The sequence below is a fragment of the Rhinatrema bivittatum genome, chromosome 18 (assembly GCF_901001135.1).
Source record: "Rhinatrema bivittatum chromosome 18, aRhiBiv1.1, whole genome shotgun sequence".
Lineage (NCBI taxonomy): Eukaryota > Metazoa > Chordata > Amphibia > Gymnophiona > Rhinatrematidae > Rhinatrema > Rhinatrema bivittatum.
This window is the reverse complement of record NC_042632.1, coordinates 55,350,172-55,378,082: the sequence shown is the minus strand read 5'-3', so window position 1 is coordinate 55,378,082 and position 27,911 is coordinate 55,350,172. Positions and strand designations below refer to the sequence as shown.

Sequence of the window (27,911 nt, the reverse complement as noted above, 5' to 3'; positions counted from 1 at the left end):
AAAAAAAAATGCTGATACTTCCTCATTCCCTAAACAAGGATGGCTATGATGAGTTCCTGAAATGACAAAAGACAGAGGTAGGGAAGCTGATTCTTTGCATCTGCTTGCAGCAGACACCAAAATTTGGCATTTTACCTAAAATGTGAAGAGAAGTGCAGACACAGGATCTCAGCTGCACTGCGTCTTGGAGTCAAATCAGTACTCAAACTGCTCCCCACCCACACTGTCAGGTCTCCAAGCACATGAAAGGCTGAAGCATCACTTACACTCTGCTAAATAAAGTGCATTTCATGTTCTGCCTTTTTCCAAATGGGCCTCGACGCAGATTACAAGTAAACAAGGATGGCTCAACTTTACCCGAGTACAGGGACATGTTACAGCAATACATGAGCGGATTCTGTTTCTCAGTATGCATATCGTGGAGACAGTATATGCAAATATATCTCTTGCATATTCATTACGGATAACCTGCACCCCCGAATGGGTGTGGGGTTCCCAGGACAGGTTTGGGAAGCCCTGCTCTAGTCTTAATGAGATTAATACAGATTCTGAACAGTTTCCAGGGCATTAACGTCCATCTGCACTTAATCGCCTCATTTAGCAGGTAGCATGTTTAGTACTTAATGATGATTCTTTGTTCTGGCTCTCATAACTGTAGCTCTTCCCATCTCACTGAAGCCAATGCTAGGTTACAAGTCCAGAGCAGACTCTGCAAGAGAAGGCACTTCCTGCTTGAATGAAAAGGAGCCAGAGCAGAGCCCTTGATGCCACAGGAAGTGCAGTTTGGACAGGAAAGGATAAGCTGGACTCATGATGGCAAACTCCACTCCTCAAGTGCCACAAACAGGCCAAGTTTTCAGGATATCCACAATGAATATGCATGAGAGCGATCTGCATACGATGGAGGCAGTGCGTGCAAGTCTTTCTCATGCATATTCATTGTGGATATCCTGAAAACGTGGCCTGTTTGTGGCACTTGAGGACTGGGGTTCGCCAGCACTGGGCTAGGCTTTACTCCAGGCTTTATTTTAGCACACATGAAGTGTGCACCTCCATGTAAATCCTGCTTTAATGAAGACATCAGCTATTATTCCCCAATGCAGGGAAGCCATGAAGCCTTAACACACGTTGTTTTGAAACTGGAAATGTAAGTCCTGGCTCAGATGTGAAGTAAAGTTAAATCACATTTCTGGGGCTAGTGTTAGGGTTAGGGTGGCCAACTCTGGGCCTCAAGAGCCACACGCAGGCCAGGCTTTCAGGATATCCATAATGAATATGCATGAGAAATTTGCATGCACTGCCTCCATTGTATGCAAATCTCTCTCATGCATATTCATTGTGGGAAATCTGGCCTGTTTGTGGCTCTTGTGGACCGGAGCTGGCCACTCCTACCATAGATTTAACTATCCCCAGAAATGTGAGGTAAATCCTTAGTCAGAGCCAGAATCAAAAGGTAAGGGATTTTGTTTTCTGATCACCACCACAAAATAAAAAAAAAAAAAGGAAGCACCAAGAAAAAAAATCAGCTGTTACAAGGAGAAGGTTTAATTGCTTCAAAACAGGTCAAATTGAATTTACTGTAAAATGGATTAGAAAAACAAACACAAAATCCACATAGAAAAAAACACAACAACCAAAGCAAGCAAGTGCAAAAACAAGACATCACAAAAACAATATTCAAACAAATCTATTACAGAGACGCAAAGTATTCATTAGTTCAAATGGGTTCTATAGATCACAGTATTGAACCATAAAACAATCATAAGGACAGAATTTAGAAATAAAACAGCTAAGTGCACTGTACAGTCGGCAGCAAAATAAAATAAAAACAACCTGTGAAATGTACAAGTTTCACTCCAATATCAAAAAGCAGGGGATTTTTGTGTGGCTATTACATAATTCTTATAAAACTACTATTGATTTGTGTGTGAATTTATTTTTTAAAGTTGGTTAAAAAAAGATAAAAAGTGCACAAACATGCTCAATAAGGCACAAACAGATCTTCCGAATGGATAATCATCAATTACTGAAGGTCAAAACTGGAAGGGCACAGAGTGTGATAGTCCAAAAGGCTCGTTACTTCGTGGGACCCGGACCTCCCCCGGGCAGTCCATGTCCAGTCAGGGCAGATCCTATCTCTGTTCAATCAGAGCTAGTAAGGGTTCATAAATGGAGAGGAGACATTGTCACGTAACTGCACTGGCTAGACACGGACAAGTTGTATCAACTTGCACAGTTCACTGGTCTGTGTTCCTTCAATCACCACAGAATAGTGACGGGGGGGGGAGATGGGTAGAGGGCACCTTCTAACAAGGCAGTCCCATGAGACACTGCACGTCTGTTAGCTCCCCTCTGCCTAAAACTATCCATGATATAATTCTAAGAATAAAATGTCAATGTGAATCTCCAGACCAGGGCTTCCAAACCTGTCCTTGGGATCCCTGCAGTCAGGAGATCCACAATGAAGCCTGCATACGCTGGAAACCCTAATTTCTCTCGTGCATGTTCACTGTGGACCTCCTGAAAACATGACTTAGCCGTGGGATCCCCAGGACAAGTTAGAGAAACCCTGCTCCAAACATGGCTCTCTTCTTTTATGTCCATCATTTTCATTTTGAAGGTTTGTGAAGTACAAATAATGGTGCAAGCTGAGAATAGTTGTTCCACCAGTTCACTGTAAGAGCTAAAGCTTATTAAAGAAAAAAAAAATCTGCATCAACATCCTCAAACCACCTGGTGGCAGGGGGGCAACTCCAGGCACCTCCCAACTTTAGCTACAGGAGAAAAGGATTTTCAGGGGACCATTAGCCTACATAGCAAACCATTTTCTTCTGTCCTGTGGCCGACTGTGAGACAGGACCTGGAACACAGCATTTGCTTAGCTTTGCTTTTTTGTTTTATAGGTGCTAGGTCTGAGTGCAGACACTACCAGCATCTGAATGCAACCTTGGGTGAAAACGGGGTGGCTTCTGCCTGCATCCACCATTCTGCTCTCTGAAATGGAACCCACACTCATCCATGAGAGAGAGATTTTAACAAACGTGTAGGAAAAAAAGAAACGAATGTATCCAAGATATCAGCCAAAGAGGACAAAAACCTCTCTGAAAGGGAGGGGTCAGATTCTGGACTCCTCCTGCCTGTGCTTTGTGAAGCTGAAACTGGCAGCCCCCATGCACAGCCCGCGCCTGTTCTGAGCTAGATCTGAAAATGTCTGAATAGGGAGCAGAAAGGCCCCCTGCACAGCTGGCAAATAATAGGAGGGCAACCAAAGTGAAAGGACCATGCCACGACAACAGCAAGGCAAGTGAAAAGGGAAGGGGAGGGAGAGATGGAAGAGAGGAGAATCGTCATCCCTTGATACCACGGGTGGCAGGGCCATCTACCTCAAGCTTCCCTATCAGAGCAACAAACATGCAGCTCATCAAGCCAATGATCCTGAACTTCCCAGCAGATCCTGCGAACTGATACTTCCTCTCTTACAAGACACGCCGGCTCCCGGTGAAGAGGCAAAGGGTGGAGGAGTGAAAGAGGCTCCAGGAGTCCTTCCGATGAAATACAGCCCATTCCTGTGGCATAACCCAACACACCCATATAAAACATAAGCCAGAAACATCCATGTCTCCTTGGAAAGCAGCCTATACAAGGGCTCTAATGACCTCCGCTCCTACCCAGTTTCCTTCAGCTCTAGCATGGCATCAGCCATGGTGCATCTTCACACTGTAACTACCAGTCAATGGTGCCAGACTAACCAAAGACTGAAAAGCCAAGATTCCCTTGTGTTATTGGCACGGGGTAGAAATTGGGAGTCTTCTAAAGAATGCAAGACTTCTTTTGAGGAGATTGGTTACAGAACACCAGCAATCAGCAGATCACAAGGCAGTTCCTCTTTATAACAAACAGGCTAGAACGCAACACATTTACTATTGAGAGAGGTTTTATAATTGACCTTGACTTACTTTACAAAACAGTTTAGGGACACAACACTTCTAATTTCTATTAACCAGCGCTTGCCGTTTTTGGAAACCATGGCTGTGCTCCAGACTACAGCACTCTGGGATGGATTTACTCAATCAGTAGCTTTATAAAAAAAAAATGTTCTTCACCATCTTTTCTTTTCCTTTATCATTCAACGTTTTACAGCAGCAATCACTCAGCAAAACATACTGGACTTTTAACCCTTCTCAAGCCAGTGGAGCTGGCCATAGCCATTTGGCTCAAGAAACAAATGGTTTGAATTGTTCAAAAGGTGAGGACTTGCAAAGTTGTGTGGTGAGATACTGACACTAAGAGGATAATTTTATAACAGCCCACATAGGGTTGAAGTCAATTTTCAAATTGGACTTACATGCCCAAGTCTTTGAAAATTAGCGTGTGTACACGGAATGCTGCGCGGCCCATGCACACACGTTCATTCTTGCTCGAGAGCAAAAGTATGGACGTAAATTGTTTACCCATCCCCATCTCTGCCCCCCAGGAAGAATTCTCAGATATACAAGGCAAACTGCCTCCATGCATACTTTAATGTACATAACTCCCGAGGCAATATTCTAAAAGCCCATTTACGTGCATAAGACCACATTTTATGCACACTTTAAGCACGTAAATGCCTTTGAAAATCAGGCAAATGAATCATGAACAGATTTCACACGGAAACGTCAGACTAACACAAAGAAGGTGGAGCTCCACGTTAGACAGGGTGAGAAATAAAGCATAGTTGCTTACATGTAACATGTTTTCTCCATAGACAGCAGGACAAATCAGCCAGACAAGTGGGTGAGGTGTAACATGTTCCTCAGAGCTCAGAGAAACCTCAAAATCTTTCTGAGCATGTGCGGGTGTTTCTGGCCACACGCTGCCGCATGAGTCTACTCAGTCATTTTACAAGCTAAGCTTCAATACGGGAAGAAGGGTGGGATTGTATGGCTCATTTGTCCTGTTGTCTAAGGAAAACAACTGTTACAGGTAAGCAATTCTGCTTTTTCTGTGGACAAGCAAGACTAAATTCAGCTGCTCAAGTGGGGATTCCCAAGCTGAGGGTTGCATTAGAATATTGCTTTTGTTGCTTATGAAGGACTTGCAACCCGATAGGAAAGAGGATGGAAGGAGAGTTGAAACTTCTAGTTAAAGTTTTTATGAACTGCTTAGCCGAAACTATTCTCCCTGACAGAGTCCTCCTTGACAAAGATGTGGATAAAGGACCAGGTGGCCCCTTTACAGATCTCGTGAACTGAAGCAGAGCGAAGGTGTGCTACTAACATCGAGCTCATTCATATCTGAGCACAGCAGTAGGAAATGCAGTCAGAGAGCCAGCTAGAGAGGATTTGGTTTTTTTAACTGTACAAACTTAGATTGTGAGCCCTCTGGGGACAGAGAAATAACTACAGTATCTGAATGTAATCCAGGAATATGTGGAGTATAAAAAACTAATTAAATAAACTGTAGACATTGTTTAATTGGGCCGTAGGAAAGGAACAGTTGAGGAGATTTTCTATAAGATTTGGACCTTTCCCAATGAAATAACCTTTCTACAGTCCAAGATATGAAGAGTTTGTTCAGCTCTGTTGCAATGCGATTTCGGAAAAAACACTAGTAGTACTATGGATTGATTCAAATGAAGCTGAGAAACTTCTTTAGATAATACTACCCTGTTCTTGAAAATTGTGTATAGGGTGCAAGTACTGAAGCTCACACACTCTGTGGGCTGCTACTGCTATTAAAAACAGTATTTTCCAAGAAAGAAATTTCAGGTCAATTGATGCTAAAGGTTCATATAAAGGATACCTTAATTTAGAAATTACTATGTACAGATCACCATGAGTACGGGGGACCTTAATAAGAGGATGATCAAGGCCTTTAATGAATTTTAGCACTAGAGGATGGCGAGAGACTGGAAGACTTTTTGAATGTCGATGATATGCCACAACAGCACTTAAGTGACAGAGTTAGTCTTTAATCCTGATAAAGTAGAGTTGAAGTCAGGCAATTGAATGGATCATCTTTCTGAGATATACACCACATAGAAAACCTTTTCCATTTAAACTAGTAGAACATCTGGTAGAAGTCTTTCTTGCATCTAAAATTACTTCTTAAGATAAGGGCATCACCTGTATTCTTCCACTTTCAATGTCCATGCCTTAATTTCTAGAGACTGAAGGTTGGAATGAAGACATGATCTACTGTTTTATGTCAAGAGAGTTAGGAACATTTTTAATCAAATTGGTTGAGCAACTGTTACCCTGTAAATCATACTTGACATGGTCAAAATGGGACTATTAGGATAATTTCTCCTTTGTCTTTTCTTATCTTGAATAATGTTTTGCAGATGAGAAGTATTGGTGGCAAAATGTATATTAGGCTACTGCCCCAGGGGATCGAAAAAGCATCCGACACTAGGGCATTAGATGCTGGTCTTTTCAAGCAGTATAGTGTTAGTTTGTAGTTGAATGGGGCTACAAAGAGGTCTAAGCACAGCATCCCCCAGAGCTGAAAGAGGAACTGCTGAGATGGCAAGACTATTTGTGAGGCTACAGATGATGATGCAAAGAATCCGCTAATTCATTGTTTTTGCCTTGGAGATGAATAGCATTCACATCTATTTTCCTTAAAATCATCCAAATCTTGCAGGTTTCTTGGCATAGTTTTGAGAATCTTGTTTCTCCTTGCTTATGCAGTTGGTCTGGGGAAACCGAATCAGGGTGAGGTGGAGTGAGGAGAGGTAACGCTTGAAAATTCAGGCGATATCTCACATGAATTATCTTGAGGACCCAACCATGTGTGGTAATGAGAATCCTTCAGGGGTAAGACAAAAATTTATTGACGTCGTTATCCCCATTGGAAGATTCACTAACAAAAGAGAAGAAGAAAAAGAAAACACTAAAATGCAAAATATGAAAAAATATGGCTGGCAGCTGAAGAATGAAAACATCCTTGGCAGAAGGCAAACGACCAACGACACTCGCATTTTCCCGAGCTCTGAGAGAGCACATCTGGTGGTATCACCCACTTGTGTGGCTGTATTTAGTCCTGCTTGTTCACGAAGAAATCTGCACTTTGTCCTCCCTACTTTGAGTATCCTAGAGAGTAAATACATGCTAGACGGAGACTTCAGATGCAAAATCTCACCTACCAAAATATACCGCATTTTAATTCCCCTCATTTCCACATGCGCTGGCATGTCACTACTCTGATGTTACCAATGCAAAAGAAGAGCAGTAACTAGAGTAATAAAAACTAAATAAAAAAAAACATAGCTCAGTCTGCAGTTCGGACGAGCAGAAACATTACTACAGCACCTTTCTTTCTTTTGTCTCTTCCGTCCCAGAAGTGCAAAGTCAGTGCTCGATCCCTCCTCACAGTTCACCCCATTAAGGAAATAAATAGGAGCAGCTTGATAGAACGCGTGCGCCTCCATGCACCCTGCAGATGCACAGCCGTGGCGAGGTCAGGAGAAGAGCATGAAAAAGAAATGGCACCCGGTGCAAGATGCATAACCGTGTACACTCATCCTGTAATCACACACACTGCACTACCTTCCCTGCTCCTTCACCCGAAACACCCTCATTTCTGGAGCTGCCCGCAAAATAAAAATGTTTTCACAAATGGTAACGACCATGAGTCCTGCATGTAGTCTGTACGTCTCCAGTCTTTTCCAAAGGTATAGTAAATGATTATGACTCTCGTTCCTAGAGACAGGGGGGGTTATGCTGCTGACCCAGTTCCATGTCATCATGAGATGAGCCCCCATCCCATTGCAGCCTCTACCTGTTGTCCTGCAGACTGCGCTGAGTGGGGGCATTGGAAAAGGAGAACAAAACTCATCATGTCAGGGGGATGAGGTGGCCAAACTCTGCAGCCTCCCTGTGCTCACTGCCACAGTGAAAAGGATGCAATTGAATGCAAAAGCGGGATTTTGTTTTATCATCAAAACATTGAATTATCCTTCACATTTTTTATAATCTTCTAGGTGCTGCTGCTCACTTCATCCCAATTCTTAAAGCGTGCCCTGCCTGCCGATGCCCCTTCATGCATTTACAGAATTGGGTTTTATCTCACTCTGGCAGTGCATGCAGCCACTGCCATGTAGGATAAGATGCGCGACAGCAGAGATGCAGGTGGTAGATGCTAGAGTAGGCAGCTGTTTCCACCCCTCCCAGCGGTATTTAGATAATGAGGTTTGAAGGGCCCCCCCCCCACACTCTACTGTTCTGTCCTGCTTCCTTTACCCTACACAAAATAAAACCCTATTGAATCCTATATGAACAAAATCCACAGGTGCAATCCATGAGCCTAGCTCAGGTGTAACTACCTGGCCAGGAAGGAAACTGCAAAAAGCTTTAATCTCTCTTTCAGGCTAGAAATGAGAGGACTCTGCTCCGACATTCCTTACAGGAAATTGTGATCCAGTTAAAAGCTACAAAATATAACCTGTTTAAGTGCAATCACTGGTATATTATAAAAATAAATAGATTCTAATGGGGGAGATGTTAGTAGCTTTTCCGGAGCTCACAGGGGAAGTGTGCATGGCTTTAGGCAGCTGAGAAGGCAGTCTGCTCCACGTTCCAGTCCTACCACCATCAATCACGCCATTTATCCTCTCTGTGCCTTCCTTACTCATTCTCCCCAGCCCTCCACCAGTCTCCAGGTCAGAAGAGGATGCACAGTGCGTATATAAAAGGTCTGACTAAACCCTGGACATCCTCTCCTCTAAACACTTGTTCTGCACACAGACACAGAGCAGGTTGTCCTAAAAAACAATCGGAAAATTCTTCCTAAGTCTTGTTCACTTTCAGGAACTGCCCAGAATTTGGTTTGAATGGTGTCAGGTAGTGCAGGGATATACATACACACATATATAAATCTATATGTATGTATGTATATATGGTTCACACTTCTGACCACATCATGCCTTGGTCACTAAATTACTCTTACACCGACAATATATACTATTTCTGAACTTTTTCTTTTAATAACCCTGTTATTTGATAAAAGGTCATTTAGGACGTATTGACGTCAGATGCCCATGTAAGATCCCCAGACTGATCTGGAGCTGAGGTCCAATTTAACAACAAATGAGAAAACTAGCACAGCAGAGAATCGTCCTCTTTTCCAAAAGGGACACATTGGGAGGAATGGCCTTCTAGAGGAGGTTGTTTTTTATATATATATATATGGCAGGGTCACAAACAGCACACCCCGGAAGTGCAGCAAAGGCTCACGTGGGCCATGGATTCCACAGGTCAGGTTTATTGCACCAGTCTCTCACACACACCCAGAGCGTGAGCCCCAGGAGCTGCTGAAGGGGCAGGGTGGTGGGAGGGCTTAAGGGCGGTATATTTTGATGACATCCTTGATAACACTTCGGCAGATGGGGCAGCAGGCATTGATCTGTTTCTTCAGCCTCAGCCCGCAGCCGCTGCAGAGGCACATGTGTCCGCAGGTGTAGATCACGGTGTCCACCTCGCCGTCAAAGCAAACCGTGCACTCTCCGTTCTTACTGCTCTGGGGCTCCGGAGGGGGGAACACAGGAGACACAGGGGGGCTCAGGGGGGAGCTCGGAGCAGTCACTACAAGACAAAGCCACAAAAACTAGGAGGTTACAAAAGCAATTTCTATTCTCGCACCCTGCTAATTGTCTGCCGTTTCTTCCCATTCCTGTCTGCTAGGTAGCAGCTAGGCCGGACCCTGCTGCTTAGCTTCTGACATTGAATGAGTTTTGCTGGGGATTCATTCTCTATGCCAGTCTTTAAAAATTATATCCAACTGTAATATTAGAGAAACGCAACCATGGACGTCAGCAGCCAAAGACAGCATGAGAAAGGCTTAACAGCTTCTGCACTCACAGCGTCCTGCTCTCTTTCATGCACCATATTCCACGCACATTCCTTAGCTTAGAACGTGTTTATCCTCAGTGGGTCGCCTCTCTCTCGCTCTCTCTCACTGTCTTTAGAAAAAAAAGGGACCTCCTTAAAGGAAGCCAACAACAGCGCAATTCCTGGCTCAGGGCTTCTGCTCCCTGTGCCAGCCGGGGCTGGGGATCTCCGGAGGCAGCGTCTGCAGTGCATGGGGCTGAAAAGGATCCTCACTCATCATGCAATGGCGACACTTGCTAGTCGGGACTTATTAAGGTTCCGGGTGCATGAGCCAAGACCAAGGGCTGATGCTGTGATGACCGAGCTGTGACTCGGGGATGGATATTGGAGTAAGGGAAAAAAACAAAGGCTCCTGGTGCCAAATCCCATCCTTGTTCCACCTGAGCTGGGAACCCATAGCAGCAGGCGCAGGAAACTGTGGGGCCAAGCCCCCACCACCAAACCCCTTATTTTTACTCTACAGTCAGGCCCTAGGAGGGCCTCCTGTGCAGACTTTTCTTTCAGTGGGAAATGCTGGCCCCGCTGCATTTTGTAATGGGTCTGGATTCCGCAGCAAAATTAGACTCATTCAGCGGCTGCGTCTCCATGACTGGTCAGCTCGCTCTTTGTGGCATTTTATGCTTCATGCACTGAAACTTTAATCCTTTCAGCAGGTGTTCAATTTAACAAATCTTTAATAGCATTTCTATGTTAACTTTCTACACTCCAGCAATATCCCCTCCCCAGGATTTCATTTAAGTGGCTTTTACTCTGCAATATATACACACATTTTCCCTCTTGTAAAAGGCTTTCACTTAGCGGCTAAGTGCCCCATAGGTGCACTTAATAACCATTTTACACACAGGCAATAGGCATGATTTTCCGATAGCTAAAAGACAGTCCAGTTATGTTTTTGTCAGCTTTATGCAGGCAACCTGGAGAAAGAGGCAAAGAAAGGTTCTCTCTTACCTAGCGAGGACTCAGAAGCAGAGGAGGAGCGGTTCACACTGAAGGCCATGTCCGAGTCACTGTCGTACTGGGAGCCACCAGGAGATCCTGAGGGTGAGACGGTTACAGTACTGGATTGCACCGTGCCTGCCAAGGACACACAATTCTGTAAGCCACAGTGCCAGAGCAGGTGCGAAAACAGACCCACAACGAATATGCCTGCTCTGCCTTCACGCTCTCATCTATTTTCATTAAGGGCAGGCTTGGTGACCACTAAAGTCAAAGCGAAGCATTAAGGAAAATGTACATAAATACTGTTCAGAGCTGTCTGCATACTTCTGTTTATCACAACCTTCCATAATAAATTATAGGACAGTGGTCCAGGGATTGGTGACCAGCCATATGACAAACTCTAGTTTGGAGCATCTCTGGAAGGGAGAAGACAGCAACGTCGCAACGCAACCTGAATATCACGTTGCCTTCTCCCTTCCAGCCATCATTTTTCCTTTCTAAACTCTACCCAACCAGGTTCAAAAGCAGCTCAGCCCTGAATCCCCAGAGACCAGCAGCAGTAATGCGCTTTTATTACTGCTGCTGGTCTCTGGGGTTAGAGGGCTGAGCTGCTTTTGAACCAGGGTGGAGGACAGGTACGGTTTAGAAAGGAAAACCAAGGACAGCTGGCCTGCTTTCTGAATGTCGGTGGGTAAGAAAGCTGCACCAGAGGTGGCAGGCAGTAGCAGCTTGGGGTTATTCAGCCTTTATGTCTGTCTGTTCCCGGACGAGGAGCCTGCCTGACGGAGTTTAGTCTCTCTCTCATCCCACAGGCTGTTCAGCGTGAGCGAGGCCTTTCCTCCCCATCTTCAGGGGCTCTTGAGTGGAAACATCTGTGATGCAACGGTGTTTATTTAAACACAGTATGGGACATCTCTTAATAAAGATAACTACCCAAGGAGTGGCTTGCAGATCCTGCTCCACCAGATTTGAACAATATTTAAAGCAAGGGAATTCTGGAAACCGCACTGGCAAGCATGCGATAGGAAAGACGCGTGTTTTATGTGATGCTGTCCATAAACAGTTTATTCCGCACCCTGTTCCCACAGCTGCCAACAGAAAAGAGACAGCATCCTGCTTCCCACAGGAAAGCTCATATGGCCTTTTTAGCCTTTGCTTAGATATCATCACCAATTTTACATTTAGATCACTAATTTTTTCTCTCTTTTTGTTAGCATTTATCCCCACCTGATACTTAACCATTCTCTAATGATGTTTTCTAACTGATGACATCAGCTAAAGATAAATGCATCCTGAGCTTACCGTCTCATGTTTAAAAAGAATAATTCTCTTTTCTCTCTGCATAGTAACTGAAGGTGTAAATAAATCGATTTTAGCAAGTATACTGAAGCAGCGGGGAGTCAAAATAAGCCACAATCAGGAAACCCAATGGTCTTCTTTTCACTACGCAATTTTTATCACTAAGGATCCCTGAAAGATATGCAGCAGAAATCTCTCTCAGTACAAGAGATCCCCGGCAGGAAACATGGGAGAGGAACTCACCCCAGCCTCCTTCCTTAGAAACACAGACGCTGCTACAGATCAGGACTGCCCAGTGCACCTGCCACAAATGCTCCTGAATGCTTAGTCTCCTATCTGAATGCTTAGCCAGGTCTCTATCTGTCTTCCTTTCTCTGCTGGAAGCCTGTTCCGGGGAGCTAGCATCTCTTAGTGCAGAACGTGTTTTCTCCTGCTGCGTTTCAGCTTCCCGCCTTACCTAGTATTTTCAGCTGGTTGATGACTCCATGGATAGTAAAGAAGCCCCAGAGGCACTGTGAGGTATCCACACACATCAGCATGCCCCGACTGTTTCCATTTACTCCCTGGTGCACCTCCCCATTTGGTAACACGGAAAAGCTCAAGACATCGCCATTGGTGAGAACTGAAAATCCTCGGTACACCACCCAGTATTCCTTTCGGTCCAAGAGGGAATCTGGGTCAGCCGGAAGCTCATTGGTCCGTAAAGTTCCTGGATCACAAGAAGTGATGCCAAATGAGAGAGCCCCATAATAAGGCAGTCCTAAATGTCCTACTTCCACAAAGAGGGTTTCACCGATGTGCAACGCCCGGTCGGAAAACACCAAAGTTCTTTTGCTTTCTTGCCAGTTGGTGCTCGCTACCATGCGATCCTGAGAAAGAGTGACGTCTGGCCCCCGAATGTGATGGAAGTGTAGGTCTGTGTCCAGGAAGGCAGACCCTCCTTGCGCTCGGAGTCGCCTGTTAGGGCAGCACGGTATCACATGAGTATCCACCGAAAGCCCTGGGGCCCTGCTCAAGTTCAGGTTGGCAATTTTGGCCACCACTTGGTTGTTCTCTAGCTCGTTGTTGTTAAAGTTGGCCGAGTCATGGTTGCTCTGCGGAAGGCAGGTGCTGAGTCGTGCGCTGCTGAGGCGGGCTGAAGTCATGGTCTCTGCAAACATGCTATCTGTAAAGAAAAATGTTAAACAAATTCTTATTAGCTTAACCTTCCTGACCATCCGCAGCTCCTACCAAGCCTTCAACAGACCATGGTCAGGGCTGAGAAACATCGAGCCAGCGCAGAACCTTTCCACAGCACTGAAATTCACCAGAAACCAACCCACAGGCGGTAACCAGTGAAATGAGAAAGGTGAACCATGAAGACAGGCATAAGATTATTACTTCAGATATTATTGGGGACCTAAAGGCCCTCCCATACACACACACCCCCCTCCTGTTATACAAACTTAATGTAAAGATTTAGGTACAAGGGCCTTGTGCTTGACTATTATCTTGTACCGAGCTGTGTATATAGGGAAGGTAACTTTGATACTGGCGTGCAGACGCACATGTACATGCGTATGCTGGCTCCTGCAAAGGACAGGGTCATTTTATAACGTATGCGCGTATATGGGTACAAGATATAAAATAGACTGTGCGTGCAATTTTATATGGAGACGCACGCATACGCGCAAATGCCGCCTTTACCGTGTAAGTGGGTGGATTTAAGTAGACAGTATGTTGATGTAATTATCAATTAAACTAGCTCGTTTCCAGTTTGCCCAGTTAAGGGATCGACTTCCTAACATCCCCCCCCCCCCCCGTTAATTAGCCTCGACCCTTAAAACCCTGCGTGTACCAGGAGATACGCGCGTATGCACACACTTTTTAAAATCCGCACGGCACACGCTGCCCTGACTTCTCCACGTATCTCCCGGCTTTGGTGCACGTCAGGCTTTTAAAATTCACCCTTAAGAGTGCTAAGCAAGTAACATGGTGCTTAAGACTGAACAGGCTGTGCTTTCCATGGCCCAGACTTGTAGAGTCACCTGGGTATTACATCCTGCCTGTGACATCATGCAACAACTTTATTAACAAGCACACTGTACGCCTATCATACAGGTGGAGGCATCCCTGTGTGTGGTAGAGTCACCTGGCTATTACATCCTGCTTGTGACATCATGCAACAACTTTATTAACAAGCACACTGTACTCCTATCCTGCAGCTGGAGGGATTCGTGTGGGTGGTAGAGTCACCTGGCTATTACATCCTGCCTGTGACATAATGCAACAACTTTATTAACAAGCACACTGTACTCCTATCATACAGGTGGAGGCATCCCTGTGTGTGGTAGAGTCACCTGGGTATTACATCCTGCCTGTGACATAATGCAACAACTTTATTAACAAGCACACTGTACTCCTATCCTGCAGCTGGAGGGATTCGTGTGGGTGGTAGAGTCACCTGGCTATTACATCCTGCCTGTGACATAATGCAACAACTTTATTAACAAGCACACTGTACTCCTATCCTGCAGCTGGAGGGATTCGTGTGGGTGGTAGAGTCACCTGGCTATTACATCCTGCCTGTGACATAATGCAACAACTTTATTAACAAGCACACTGTACTCCTATCCTGCAGCTGGAGAGATTTGTGTGGGTGGTAGGGTCACCTGGCTATTACATCCTGCTTGTGACATCATGCAACAACTTTATTAACAAGCACACTGTACTCCTATCATACAGGTGGAGGCATCCCTGTGTGTGGTAGAGTCACCTGGGTATTACATCCTGCCTGTGACATAATGCAACAACTTTATTAACAAGCACACTGTACTCCTATCCTGCAGCTGGAGGGATTCGTGTGGGTGGTAGAGTCACCTGGCTATTACATCCTGCCTGTGACATAATGCAACAACTTTATTAACAAGCACACTGTACTCCTATCCTGCAGCTGGAGGGATTCGTGTGGGTGGTAGAGTCACCTGGCTATTACATCCTGCCTGTGACATAATGCAACAACTTTATTAACAAGCACACTGTACTCCTATCATACAGGTGGAGGCATCCCTGTGTGTGGTAGAGTCACCTGGCTATTACATCCTGCTTGTGACATCATGCAACAACTTTATTAACAAGCACACTGTACTCCTATCATACAGGTGGAGGCATCCCTGTGTGTGGTAGAGTCACCTGGCTATTACATCCTGCTTGTGACATCATGCAACAACTTTATTAACAAGCACACTGTACTCCTATCATACAGGTGGAGGCATCCCTGTGTGTGGTAGAGTCACCTGGGTATTACATCCTGCCTGTGACATAATGCAACAACTTTATTAACAAGCACACTGTACTCCTATCATACAGGTGGAGGCATCCCTGTGTGTGGTAGAGTCACCTGGCTATTACATCCTGCCTGTGACATAATGCAACAACTTTATTAACAAGCACACTGTACTCCTATCATGCAGCTGGAGGAATTCGTGTCTGTGGTAGAGTCACCTGACTACTACAACCTGCCTGTGACATAATGCAACAACTTTATTAACAAGCACACTGTACTCCTATCATACAGCTGGAGGGATTCATGTGTGTGGTAGCATTTATTATTCTGGATTGACAATATAGGAAGAGCCAATATGGAAACTCGCCAGTATAAAAGTCACAATATATTTGGTTTCAAGCAGGCAAAAGGTGGTGGCTTTACAGTGTAGTGGAGAACTATAACAATCCATCTCTGTAATAAACCCCTGCGAAAAAACGTGGAGAGAGAGAGAGAGAGAGAGATATCACACCTGGCCCTGCTCCCACCCCTATGCACAGGACAAACCTAACCTTAGCCCCAGCTCTGCCCAGCTCTCCCCCCCCTCTACTCATGCACTCCCTTTTTGTGCACAAATTAAGCCCTGCTGAATAAGCCAGGAGCGTGCAAAGGTTGCCTGAGTGAAGGCAGCCAGGTGGCGTCTCGCGGATATTCAGTGGAACATAACCGGTTGCACATTCCCCTGAAGTTATCCTGACAGCTTTAGGACAGCCAGACTTACTGGGCTGGCTTTTCTATAGTGTTAAGCCCTGCTCCTGGAACGCCTCATCACCGCCACGGTTATATCCAGCTAAATTGTGCGCAAGTAATGAATTATCCGGACAACATTTAAACAGATTGGCAGGGGGGGGGGGGGGGGGGGAGATTTCTGAAACCTAAGATTTATCCAGGTAACTCCTGAAGTGACGTCTGAATCCCAATTACTAAATAAATCCCTGCATGTATCGAATTTTATCACACAAGTGACTGGAAAAAAACCCCAAAGCAGCCCATTATGTTAGATGAGAAGAAGACCAAATGCTGCAAAATAAGCAGGTCTGCTCACTCTTTCCTTAAATGTTAAGATACTGTAGCCTGGCTGTCATTTCCTGTTTATATTAAATAAAAAATGACCCAAATTCCTTGAAACTCAATGTAAAATTGCTGTTCGTCTTCAAGGCCCAACTGTGAAAAGCAGACTGGAGAGAAAGGGCAGATCCTTTTTTGTCTCCTGGAATTGGAAGACAGACTCCCCGTCACTGTCCGACCTCGCCATTACATCCTTATGGGAACTCTTTAACAGGGATGGCTCTGGGAGACACAGGGACCTGAATGATAAGTCTTCTGCTTTCCAGCTAATACAATAGCCAGGAAGTGCCACACTGACTGCTAAAAGCACCTGCGGATGTCCCTCAGCCGTCCACAAGTCCCACAGGAGTGCGGGCTTTTAACACGCAGCTAACAGGGGGCAGCAGCAGCACCGAGAGCAACCTCCATGGGGGCTTCCAACTTGTGCCTCGGTCAACAAGAGATCGAAGTTCACCGGAGAGGCGCGAGTCCTGGGGGGTAGGAAACAGAGTTCAGAAAGAGGAGAATAATAGCATTTACTTCAGCATTGCCTGTCGGGAGATGTGGCAGAAGTGCCTACTGGGCCAGTGTGCAGGAGGCAGAAAAGGACTTGATAAAGATTACAAAAAAACAACCTGCAGTGGTGCTACCAGTTTTAGCCTGAAGAAATCTCTTACCACGGCTTTCTTTTGTGCTATAAGGAAATCTAAGAGGTGACTTTAGAGAATCCCACAAAGGTGGAATATTTGTCCTGTAATGATTCATGTGAGGTTCTGCCTGCTATTAAATAGGGGGAAGGACTATAACATTTCATACTGGCCAGAATAGGCAAAGGACACAGGAAGTGCATAATAAATAAATAATAAATCACCACATCAACGGGAAAGATGACACAAAAAGCGAAATCCAAATATAATGCCTTTCATAGTCAACATCAATTTACTTACAGAAAACTAAGTATTATTCAGAAAATAATAGAAGTGATTACTTAGTACAATATTTAAAACTAAGAAGGAATAGGAAGAGAACTTGAACTGTACAATCACTGCATAAAAGTTAAAAATCCTATTCCTTAAATTCAAGGTAGCGAAGGGCATCAGCCCCACTTATTTCACAGAGAAAGTAAGGGATTATCATCCTGCCCAAAACTTGTCATCTAGCCAAAAATGTCTGACTACTCCCTCTCTCGAGATCCTTCAAAAAAAAAAAAAATAAATTCAGGTCTAAAACTTTCAAAGGAGCAAAACCTGAGCTGTGGAACTCAAGCCAGCAATGACTTCACGGTCTTCCATCACCAACTGAGAAAGTGGATCTTTAGTACAAAAAATGATCCTAACAGACCAGCCCTCTGACAACTAGTGATGTGCATTCGTTTTTCCCGAATTAGGCAATTTCAACAAAATTGCCTAATTCGGTATGGTTCGGGGGAACCAAAAAACTAAAGAAATTTTTCTGAAATTCTGGAAAAATTTGTTTTTCATGTTAGTGCGTGCTAACTCCCATTAGCGTACGCTAACTTTGCCTCGTTAGTGCACACTAACTCCCGTTAGTGCGCACTATCAGGAGTTAGCGCGCACTAACTCCCATTAGCACACACTAACTTTGCCTCGTTAGTGCGCACTATCAGGAGTTAGCATACGCTATCGGGAGTTAGCGCGCACTAACTCCCAATAGTGCGCACTAACACGAAAATCGGGGCCGCTCAGATTTTAAAAACCCTGAACCGCGGGAAATACGAAATTTCCCGCGGGGTGCCCCGAAACGAAGCCCGAGACGATAGGGCTCAACGAAGCAAATCTCAACTGGCAAACCCCAGTGGACCAAGCTTTGTAATACCTTGACTCAATGACTTCATTGTAATCCACTTTGAAGTTGCCAACCAGCTATGAAAGGAGGACTAGAAATCCAAAATGTAATTAATTAATTTATAAGGGCAATGAGATTCGAATAGTACTCCACTGAGCAATTTGTGTCAAAGAGAAACTATTTGTAATATTGAGCATATTAATGCATTTCTTAATACAGTGATCAACTCCAGTTAAACTCTGGTGCAACTTGTTTTTTCTGCTACTATGCAGTTGTATTTCATTGCTTATAGGGCAGTCTGGACAATAGTAAAAATCTCAAGACTCTGTGCTCAGGAAGATAATAAATGTTGATTTTGCCACACAGAGACTGAGACAGTCTCACATATGTTGTATTTAGTATAAGGAAATGTCAGAAGAGTATGGGGAGGAATTAAGGATATATTGAATATCCAACATCAAATCTCATTTCAAATTTTATTTGGAAATCATTTGCAATTTCAGAATATATTTCTGCTTGTAATAAGAAACTGATAAATATTTGACTATTCTTGGCTTTAAAACTCATTCTTAATAGCTGGAAGGTTATTTCCTTCCTAGAAATACAAACTTTGTGGAATACAGAATGTTTGATGAACAAATATGAATCTGCTGCAGCCAAAATATACAATAAACTTAGACAATTTCAGGACATCTGGAAACCTGTACCTCATTCTACATTGCAACCTTTATTATTGTCTCATTAGATGTTGTACAATATGATAGCAATATCCTCCCAGATGAGTTAATGTTATGTTTATGAAGTGGAAATTATACTTCAAGACAAGAAAGGCTTGAAATGGATGGTATAAATCCTTGGCTTGAGCACCAATTTTACTGCAGGAATATCAGAGTCTAGGGTTCAGCATCGGTCACCTTACCACTGGAGGAAATACCAAAAGCTTGAAGGAAATCACCAGCTTTATATTTTATTTTGATCTGCCACTGCACCAATAAAACGTCCCTGCTGGAACGTCAACCAGCTCAACTATTTAAGAGTGTGAACAGGTTTGAATTGTAAAGGTTCATCAGCGTCATTAATTTATTTGTTACACACTTTTCCAACCAGGGAGTTCAAAACGAGTTACAGAATTTGGGTTATCATATCTGTGGCAACAACGGTTAGTCCCATAAAGGCACTGATAGGAAGGGAGTTATAGGTGGATCTATTGATTGCGCTGTTATACAATAAATTTGGTCAATTTGAACAGCAGGGTGAAAGTGCTGCCATGCTCGAAGATGAAGGAAGAACTTATTTTGCACAAGGTTTAGTACATTTTAGGTTACTGGTGAGTATTATAGGAGTCGTTTGAGCATCAAGAGATTGTGGATTGTGCGAGAGGTTGAGGGGTTTCTATGCACAGTGAATTAGCAGGTGTTACTGATTGGCATTTAAAGCCACTTCAGTCAGCCAGGTTTTCACAAGCCTTTTAAAGGAAAGTAAGTCTCGGGCAAGTCTGGTAGTACAGAGTTGGGATATCCCGCAAAGGTCTTTTTCCTTGTGTTGATGAGGCATATTTCTCTAAGGAAGGCACTACTAGGCAGGCTTGTACCAAAGAGTGTAGGGTGTGGGCAAGTGTGTATAGGGTTAAAGGTCTTCTTAGGTAGGTTAGAGCTAGGCTTTTGAGTGTCTTGAAGGCAAGGGTTAGTAGCTTGAATTTGGTATGGTAAAGGCTGAATGGAATAGCTCACTATTATTACTACTAGTATTGCTTCTTTACTACTACTCTACTACTACTTTCTATAGTGCTACTAGTACCACTTCTTTACTATTCCACTACTTTCTATAGTGCTACTAGTACTACTACTTTACTTCTATTCTATTACTTTCTATAGTGCTACCAGTACTACTTCTTTACTACTATTTTCTATAGTTCTACTAGACATACGAGTGTTTCCCTCCCAGCACACAATCAAAAACTTACAAATAATCCTAGCAGGCAGAGGCAGCAGAATGACTTTTTGTTGGCAGTTATGGGGGCAGTACCAAGCCAACCAAGCTCCATCCACTGCTTCTCTGCCTCCTGCGTCCAGTCTCTTCCACACCCCATCCTCTTCTCCTAACCCTCCCACCTCCATCTTTCTTAAAAGCCCCTTTCTCCCCTCCTAAGCTGACCAGTGGTAGGAGGTAAGCGATTGTACCTTGGGCTGCATCCTCCTCCTCTTCTGTGCCCTGGCCTTGCTGCAACCACGCAGTTCAAAGCAGCAGTTGGGCCCAGAGCTACTGAAAAGAAGGACATTGCTGATGCCTCGCTACTCACCTCTTCCTATCATGAAAAAGCTGCTGCCTGCCTGGCCCAGCTCTGGATCTCCCACAGCAACTCTGAGGAAAAGGCTGGAGCCAATGTGGCCCACCCCATTCCCACACCTATGCTAGAGGAGCAAAATTTGATAGGAACAGGGAGTGAACTGCAGTGTTGGAACGACTGACTCGCGCTTCTATGGGTTTCTACAATCACACCCCCCCCCCCCAATTCACCCCAAAATAAAATAATAAAGGCGAATGTGTCATTTCCCCATTCAGCCTGGTCACTGTAACAAACACTCACGCCAAATAAAAATGTGCAGACCTCAGGGGCCTTTTCCTTCACAAAAACAGTACTAAAAGCTGAAAACAGGCTGGTGTGTGCTGACTCTGACCTTCCCGCTGGCAGCAGAGGTAGGGCGTGCCACCCTTATGCAGCTAGCCCCGCAGCATCTGGCTACAAAATGTAATGAATTCAAGAAATAAGGTTTGGTTCGTGGAACCCTCGAGCTAGGTGATTACATCATGTGCTGCACCACCTCTGCACTCTGTACATCTGAATGCTCAGTACGGCTCCTGTTTTACAAGAATGCAAAGGCTCACAGCACAGGACCGAGTAGTAAAATCCAGGCTTAAAGATGGGGAGGGGGGATCAGCAGGAAAGAACAGACTGAACCGCCCTCCTCTACAAAACTTAGAGTGCTGTCTCAGTAACAGATAGGAGGCAATTTAAAGAAACACATTGTGGAAGCCTGCAAAAACCTTAGAAAGCGAATGACGACAGCCCTGCTCTATTGCGGGCACTGATAAGCACAGGATCAGTGTTCTCTTCCTGGCTGAAGTACTGAGCTTTCTGAATTGGTCCATGATAGTGCAGGAATGTAACCTGAGAGGCTGTAAGTGGCCCATCTAGGAGATAGAAGATATAGGGGGCAACCTCCGGCAGGGACTCAGGCTGATCAGAAATGCTTGTGAGCTGAGCTGGGCTGCTGCACAGCTGGCAAATAGGGCCAGGGCATGCATAAAAGGAAGCCCAATTCAATCTACCTCGCCTTCTTAAGCCATTGAAGTAACTTTGCTCTGATGCAAGCAGCTGATCCCTTCCCTAACCTATGGTAGTGTATATAGCGGGAGTCTAGTGGCAAAGTGCTTCTACCAGACCAGGGCCATGAAATGGACTTGATTTTCTTTCCCCAAGATCACAGCATTGATTTAAATGAAAAATAGCATCTTAGCTAGCTGCTTCTTTGGTTTCCAAATGCACTGAAAACAAAAGCAGAGGCAGACACAGAGATTTAACCAGCCTAGTGCTCAGAGAACCCATCAGAAGTGTGTGAAAGGCATTATAAAAACAATTATACACTGTAGATATTTAGCACCTTTCATGTAAACTGCACATAAATGCGTTTCACAGTGCAATATTCAAGGCTGCTTTCCAACAGCAGTGGTCTGACACCAAAATTCCTGGCTCTTGGAACTATGTTTTTAAATTATGGAACAGCACCTTTTATCCGGAATGGCTGGGACCAGGGCTGACCCAGGTAATTTTGTCTTTTCTGGGTAGTGAAAGTTTTCTGATAAAACAAGTTTCAGCTAAAAATGGGAGGTTTTCTAGATTACGGAACATTACAAAGTCAGATAACAGAAGGATTTTTTTTCCAGATAAAGGAACACGTGCTGACACCCACAACTGGAAATTCAGAAATAAGATTCTCTCCTGTATTTTAGTTTCATGCACTTTGCATTGCAATTGTGTCCTATTACATCCTCCTAGGGGCAAAGTTTCAAACAGCAATTTTAATGTGGAAACTTAACTCAAATTTTCAAAGAGAAATAACCTGAGATTTTTTCTCCTTGGAATTCAGAGTTCAATTTTCAGCCAAGTGATTTTATTCATCAAGAGCTTTCAAACATACCCTCTCTTAATGCACTCTCTCTATATATTTTTGTGTATTTAATATGGGTGTAAATTCTAATTTTCTATTCCTTTTACATTCCCACTTCAGAAACATCTGAAAAAAAAGGGACTTGTGAAATGCACTGAAAATGAATGCAGAGATACAATAAAAGACGGTACCGACTTCTTGGAATGCTTTGCTTCTGGAACCAACGTGCCAACAAGAAATTACAACCTCCAATAATTCGAAAGCAAGACAAGCCTTCTCTAGCACTCTAAAAAAAGAAATGGAAAATGCTATAAAAAGCTATACCCACCTAATATCTGCACCTCCTGGGTAATCCCATAAACGTCTATCAGAGCCCAGAGAGGGCTGGAGACCTTAATGCCACAGTGGAACAATATGGGTTCGTCATCATTGACGCTATAAAATACTCTCCCATGCCGATCCACCCAAAACGCCAGGATATTGTCTCTCAGCGCAAACCTCTCTGGCAAAGCTTTGGCCCAGTAGCCCGGCCGGGTCACCAGATCCGGGCAGGCATATTTTGGTATGTCGTCCGAGCTCATCCGCGACGGGTCGTGAATGGTGAAGCCAAAGCGCAGTGCCCCACTCCAGCCATGGTGGACGGATACCAGCTTGAGGCGCACCTTCTCGTAGAGGCTTATGGGGCGATTGGTGAATGTGATTCCATTGCAGAAACTGTTCCTGCGGGAGGCCTTTCGTGCATGCGTGTCCAGCCGGATGTTCTTACCCTTGATGTGGCAGTGAAAGCGGGCAGGCTCCGTGATAGCAACGCCCGACCTTCTCTCATGGCTGGTGTGGGGTAGCGTGTAGTAGGGGCGGCAGGACACTGGGCGATTCAGCTGACTTGTATCTGTAACAGACAGAAATAATTACACCATTAAAAAAATCATGTCTTCCACATTGGGATGCCCAACATAATTAAAGGAAAAATCAATGTTTCTTTTAGTCATTGGGATTGCAAGGTTATACAAATGCTTGATAATTCAACAACTGATTTGCTTCAATAAGAGACCTGACATTTATGGATATATGACACTAATACGCTTTAAGACTTGTATGGGACTGTGATCCTATTTCAGTGTCAGCCCTCATCCTAAGCAAGTGGTTCATGAACATGCAGCTATGAAAACTCAAGTTATTTTTATATCCACAGGACATGGCTGCGAGAATGCCTGGAAATGCAATTTAAACTAGCTTGGACAGTCTACAAGCCTAGGCAGAGCATCCAAGTTTAGAAATTCACATAGGGTTAGGGTGGGGGTCAATGCATGAGGCTTCTGATATTTTTTCTGATTTTGGCACCTCTCGTCAAGTCAGCTTTACAGCTACTTTAAAAAAAAGTAGCTCAGCTCCACAAGTCCCCTCTTCCCTGTCAGAGACTCCCACAGTATTTCTCATGGTCACTGATGGTGTCGCTCCGAGCCACCATGCCAGTTAATTTTCATCCAAATATGAAGTGAGTGAAAGCAAGATTTACTTTTACTTCTGACAAATCTTTTTATATTTTATTTAAGTAACTGAATTATGAATGCTTATGAAAAAGTAGGCAAAAATGACAACAGCTAGGTCTGTTGCAAACTGGTGAGACTGCTAACAGGTTTTAAACTTGTACCAAGTCAAAGTCAAATGCTTTATAAGTCCTTCGATGCTACCCCATGCAGGAAGCCCATAAATAAGTTGCAGGATGGACCCTAAACTGCTAATCTGGGTTGGAAGATGATTGAGTGAAAGGCAACAGAGGATGAAAGAAAGCAGGAGTTTGCAGTGGACTACCTTGCAGGCTGATGCAACGTAAAGCATGAGAAAACGTGTGGCCAAACGCCCACACATCCTCCTCTCCTCCTTGTCAGTGAAAGGACCAAGCCCCTTTCAGGACAGCCTTCTGAAAGGGGATTGATCCTTTCACACACATGTGACAGTGAATGGACCAATTGGCAGGCAGTGAAGAAGGGAATAAATTAATATTAAGTGCCCTCGCCCCCTGGAGGCTGCTTCTCATGCTACACTGGTCAGGGGCCGATCTCCTCCTCTTTGCACTAAGCTGCAGCCTCTCTATCTCCTTGCTGAAGGTTGCTTGATTTTAAACAATCACTAATGCACCCCTGACTTGTAGTAAGACTTAACGCCAGCTCCGGGCTGACATTAAATTTGCCGCGTTACAAAAAGCGCATTAGCCAAGCGACAATTTTCTACATCGGGGGGGGGGGGGGGGGGGGGGAGAGAGAATAGATAATAGCCTCATTTACATGGGATTTACATGTGACGAGCGCTATTAGCTACATACCTGTTTAGATGCTCATTTGGAGGCACTAATCCCATTATTGCATTGGGAGTTAGTCTAGCACGTCCAAAACGCACGTCCAACCAAGGAAGGGTTAAGTTGTGCGAAATGCTAGGCAAACTATATTGCATTGGCCTGTTGGGGGAACAGTCCCGGGTTCAGGTCTATTTAACACTTATTAGTGATAGTGCAGAGGGGTTCAAAGGCAAGAAAGCATTATGAGATGGGAGAGAAGGAGAGAGATACTAAACAGGAACGAGATCTCCAGGTGATCATATCTGATGATCTCAAGGCTGCAAAATAGTTTGACAAGGCAGTGGTGAGACCTGAAGGAATGGTAGGAGAATTATTACCAGTACACAAGGAGGATGTGAGGTGTTGCCAGACAAAACCCCATCTAAAATACTGTTCAGATCTGTGGTTTGTATGTCCAAAAAAGAATATAAACCAAGTCATGGCAATCCAGAGAAGAGGTATCAAAATGATGCGATCTTCACTGTGACAGACTGGAGGGAGAGCAGACAGACGTTCAAATATCTCAAAGGTATACATAATTTACAATATGCAAGCATTTTCCACCAGAGACTCAACAAAGGTAACACAAGGAAAACATTTCTTCCCAGAAAAAGATGGTAGAAGAAGTGGCAAAGAAGCAGCAGCAGCAAACTGGAAGGCAGCGTGGGAAAAGCCCAGAGGATCCTCAGCTGGAAGGATGCGACAGTAAAGCCCGAGACTGGAGAGGCTTCATGGTAACATGAGAGGGCCTTTATTTGCCATCATATCCCGGGTTTCTCCGACTCATTTTGCCTCCCTCCTTCATCAGAGGACCAATGGCAAAGGCGTCATGCCAACAAGATAGAGAGAGACCTGTGGAAAGCAGTGCATGCGATGAAGTCTGCAGTCAGAGGGCCTCACTTCCATAAGCACCATCTCTCCTTTTCTCGTCAGTTATCCTCCCCACTTATGAAATTACTAAGTCATAACCATATCAAGACCAGTTGGAATCGACAGATGAGCTAATGCTATCGCCTAGGCACCAACACGCTGTTATCTAATCGGCAGACCCTCAGGATTATGAGCACCTTGACCTTGGCTTGGAACGGTGTGACGGAGAACGAGACATCACTGTACCAGTGTACTTACAATTAACCTCTCTTCCAACCTGGCAAAAGATCAGTGCGCTCAGAATTAGGGAGTCTGTAAATACCCAAGGCTGGCCCAGTGACTGGGATTCGAACGTGAAAGCACCCTCTGTCTGGCCACTGATCCAAAGAACACAAGCATGAGCTCATCTGATAAAACTCAACACCACCCCCAGAATACTTTAACCATGTTACATATTTTGCTCCAGCACACTTGAAACAGTCTCAGTCTTTGGGTTTTGGTGCTGAATCACTTCACTTAATGATTTGAAGCCGCGTTTCCTAACAAAGGGGATTAGGGATTTTTTTTTACATTTTCTAAAAGCCCAAATATAGAAGACTGAGGCATGAGCTACTTATTAGGATGGCTTGAACCTGAGCTTCAGCCACATCTGTGCACTTGAAACACACAAGCTGGAATTCTTCTGCGAGGAGGATGCTTCACAAGCAGCTCTTCAGTGCCTGAGCTGATGATGAGAGCATACGTAAGCCAGCAGCACACACGTCCTCATAACTCAACTAATAAGCTACACTTGGACGTTCTTCACCCCCGAGTATCTGATTGCTCCTGAGAGCATAGAGACCCATTTAAAATAACTCATTTATTTTCAAATCTTAAATTTTCAAAAAAAAAAACAAAAGTAAAACACCTCATATTTATAACATTTCTCTGCTTTTATTGGGCCCCTTTCTGCTTTAAAAGAAAAATAATCAAAAGCACCCAGAAAGGGGCTGCAGGTCTGGAGGACGTTATCGGGTGCACTGTTTTTTCTGTCTGAAAGCACCCAGGGCATTATTTTGTGTCTCAAAGAGGGCCATCATCTGAGAAACATTCATGAAAACTTCATAAAGCTGGCCTGTATTCAAAGGCAAAGAGAAACTTGAAATACATGTGCACACCTTTTCCAAGCTTTGAATGCAGGTGGGAAATCCGCTCTCAAGCTGCACACTTCAGACCTTACAATCTCATTCTATCCCAGGAACTTTGCTGTGCCAAGAGGAAATGAATGGACAGAAACCTCAAATGTAGCTTCTCGCCTAGTACGAGCACCTGCCAGTTACTATGCTAAAACGAAGTGCGTTTTAAGCGAAACAGCAGCTGCACAAGACAAAAGCTCGATGGAACTTGATCCAGACGGAGGAGGAGGAGGAAGAAAGAGTGATGCACTTCTGTCACTTAATCTCAGCGGGCTTAGTTCTGCCATTTTGTGGTCTCAGTTGCTAAAAAGCAACCAGTGTCAAGATAAATTTACCAATATTTCCTCACCGGAGTCTTCCAATTTCTATATTTAATCTCAAAATGATTTTGTTTTCTATGGAGCTGCACACTGGCAAATATTTTTCTGGGTAACTTAAAAGGGTTTTATGTGAATCAAGTAAAAAATATACAACTAAAAAGGGGATGCCATTTGAGGTTTAAAAAAAGGGAAAAATTGATTTTATGCAGAAACCATTTGACCTGCCTATCAATGGTGGCACGAAAATAAAAAAATTGGATATCCTTAAGGCGAGGAGAAACATTACTGTAAACTGTGAGACTTCAGTCCCATAGAATGCTACTGGGAACCAGAAGATAACATCATGCAATGGATGTACACCATAAATCAGACAAAAGGACCATCATCATCATCATCATGCCCGGTGCCCTGTCTCCAATAGCGGTTAATCCAGACCCCAGCGACCCAGGCAAGATGCCCATCCTTATAATTCATGGGAAAAACATGCTGACAGGTTTCTTCCATTTTATGTTGATAGGAAAAATCCAGAATAAACCTGTTTTTTTTGTAAACAATGTCCACTGAATCCTACCCACATCCTTGAATGAAAAAATGTGAGTGCCATCTGGTATGCCAGTAATTTTGACAATCTAACACAATTATTGCTGCATTGGGTTCTTGAAAATGTTAAATGCTAACAAGCCAAAATTTAAAAAATGTAAAACTAAGCAGAAATTGTTCAATATTATCTTCCACGTACGATGAGTTTGAGTTTAATCAGTTGTTCCATAGAATTTTG

The 27,911-nt window shown here is 44.1% G+C and overlaps 1 protein-coding gene across 3 annotated transcripts in view; it reads right to left on the bottom strand.

The window, feature by feature from the left end:
- Positions 1–1,522: 1,522 nt before the first annotated feature.
- Positions 1,523–27,911, bottom strand: part of NEURL1B (neuralized E3 ubiquitin protein ligase 1B) — a 59,159-nt gene continuing 32,770 nt past the window's right edge. For 2 of the 3 annotated variants that reach the window (XM_029583554.1, XM_029583553.1), the window contains exons 2-5: positions 22,762–23,322; positions 12,565–13,272; positions 10,818–10,943; positions 1,523–9,563 (exon numbers count right to left, since the gene is read on the bottom strand). In XM_029583554.1, the coding sequence (XP_029439414.1) occupies positions 9,319–9,563; positions 10,818–10,943; positions 12,565–13,272; positions 22,762–23,322 (1,640 nt within the window). In that variant the 3' untranslated portion in view covers positions 1,523–9,318. Of the gene's footprint in view, positions 9,564–10,817; positions 10,944–12,564; positions 13,273–16,789; positions 16,925–22,761; positions 23,323–27,911 lie in introns of those variants that run through there. The other variant, XM_029583555.1, reaches the window with a different exon arrangement.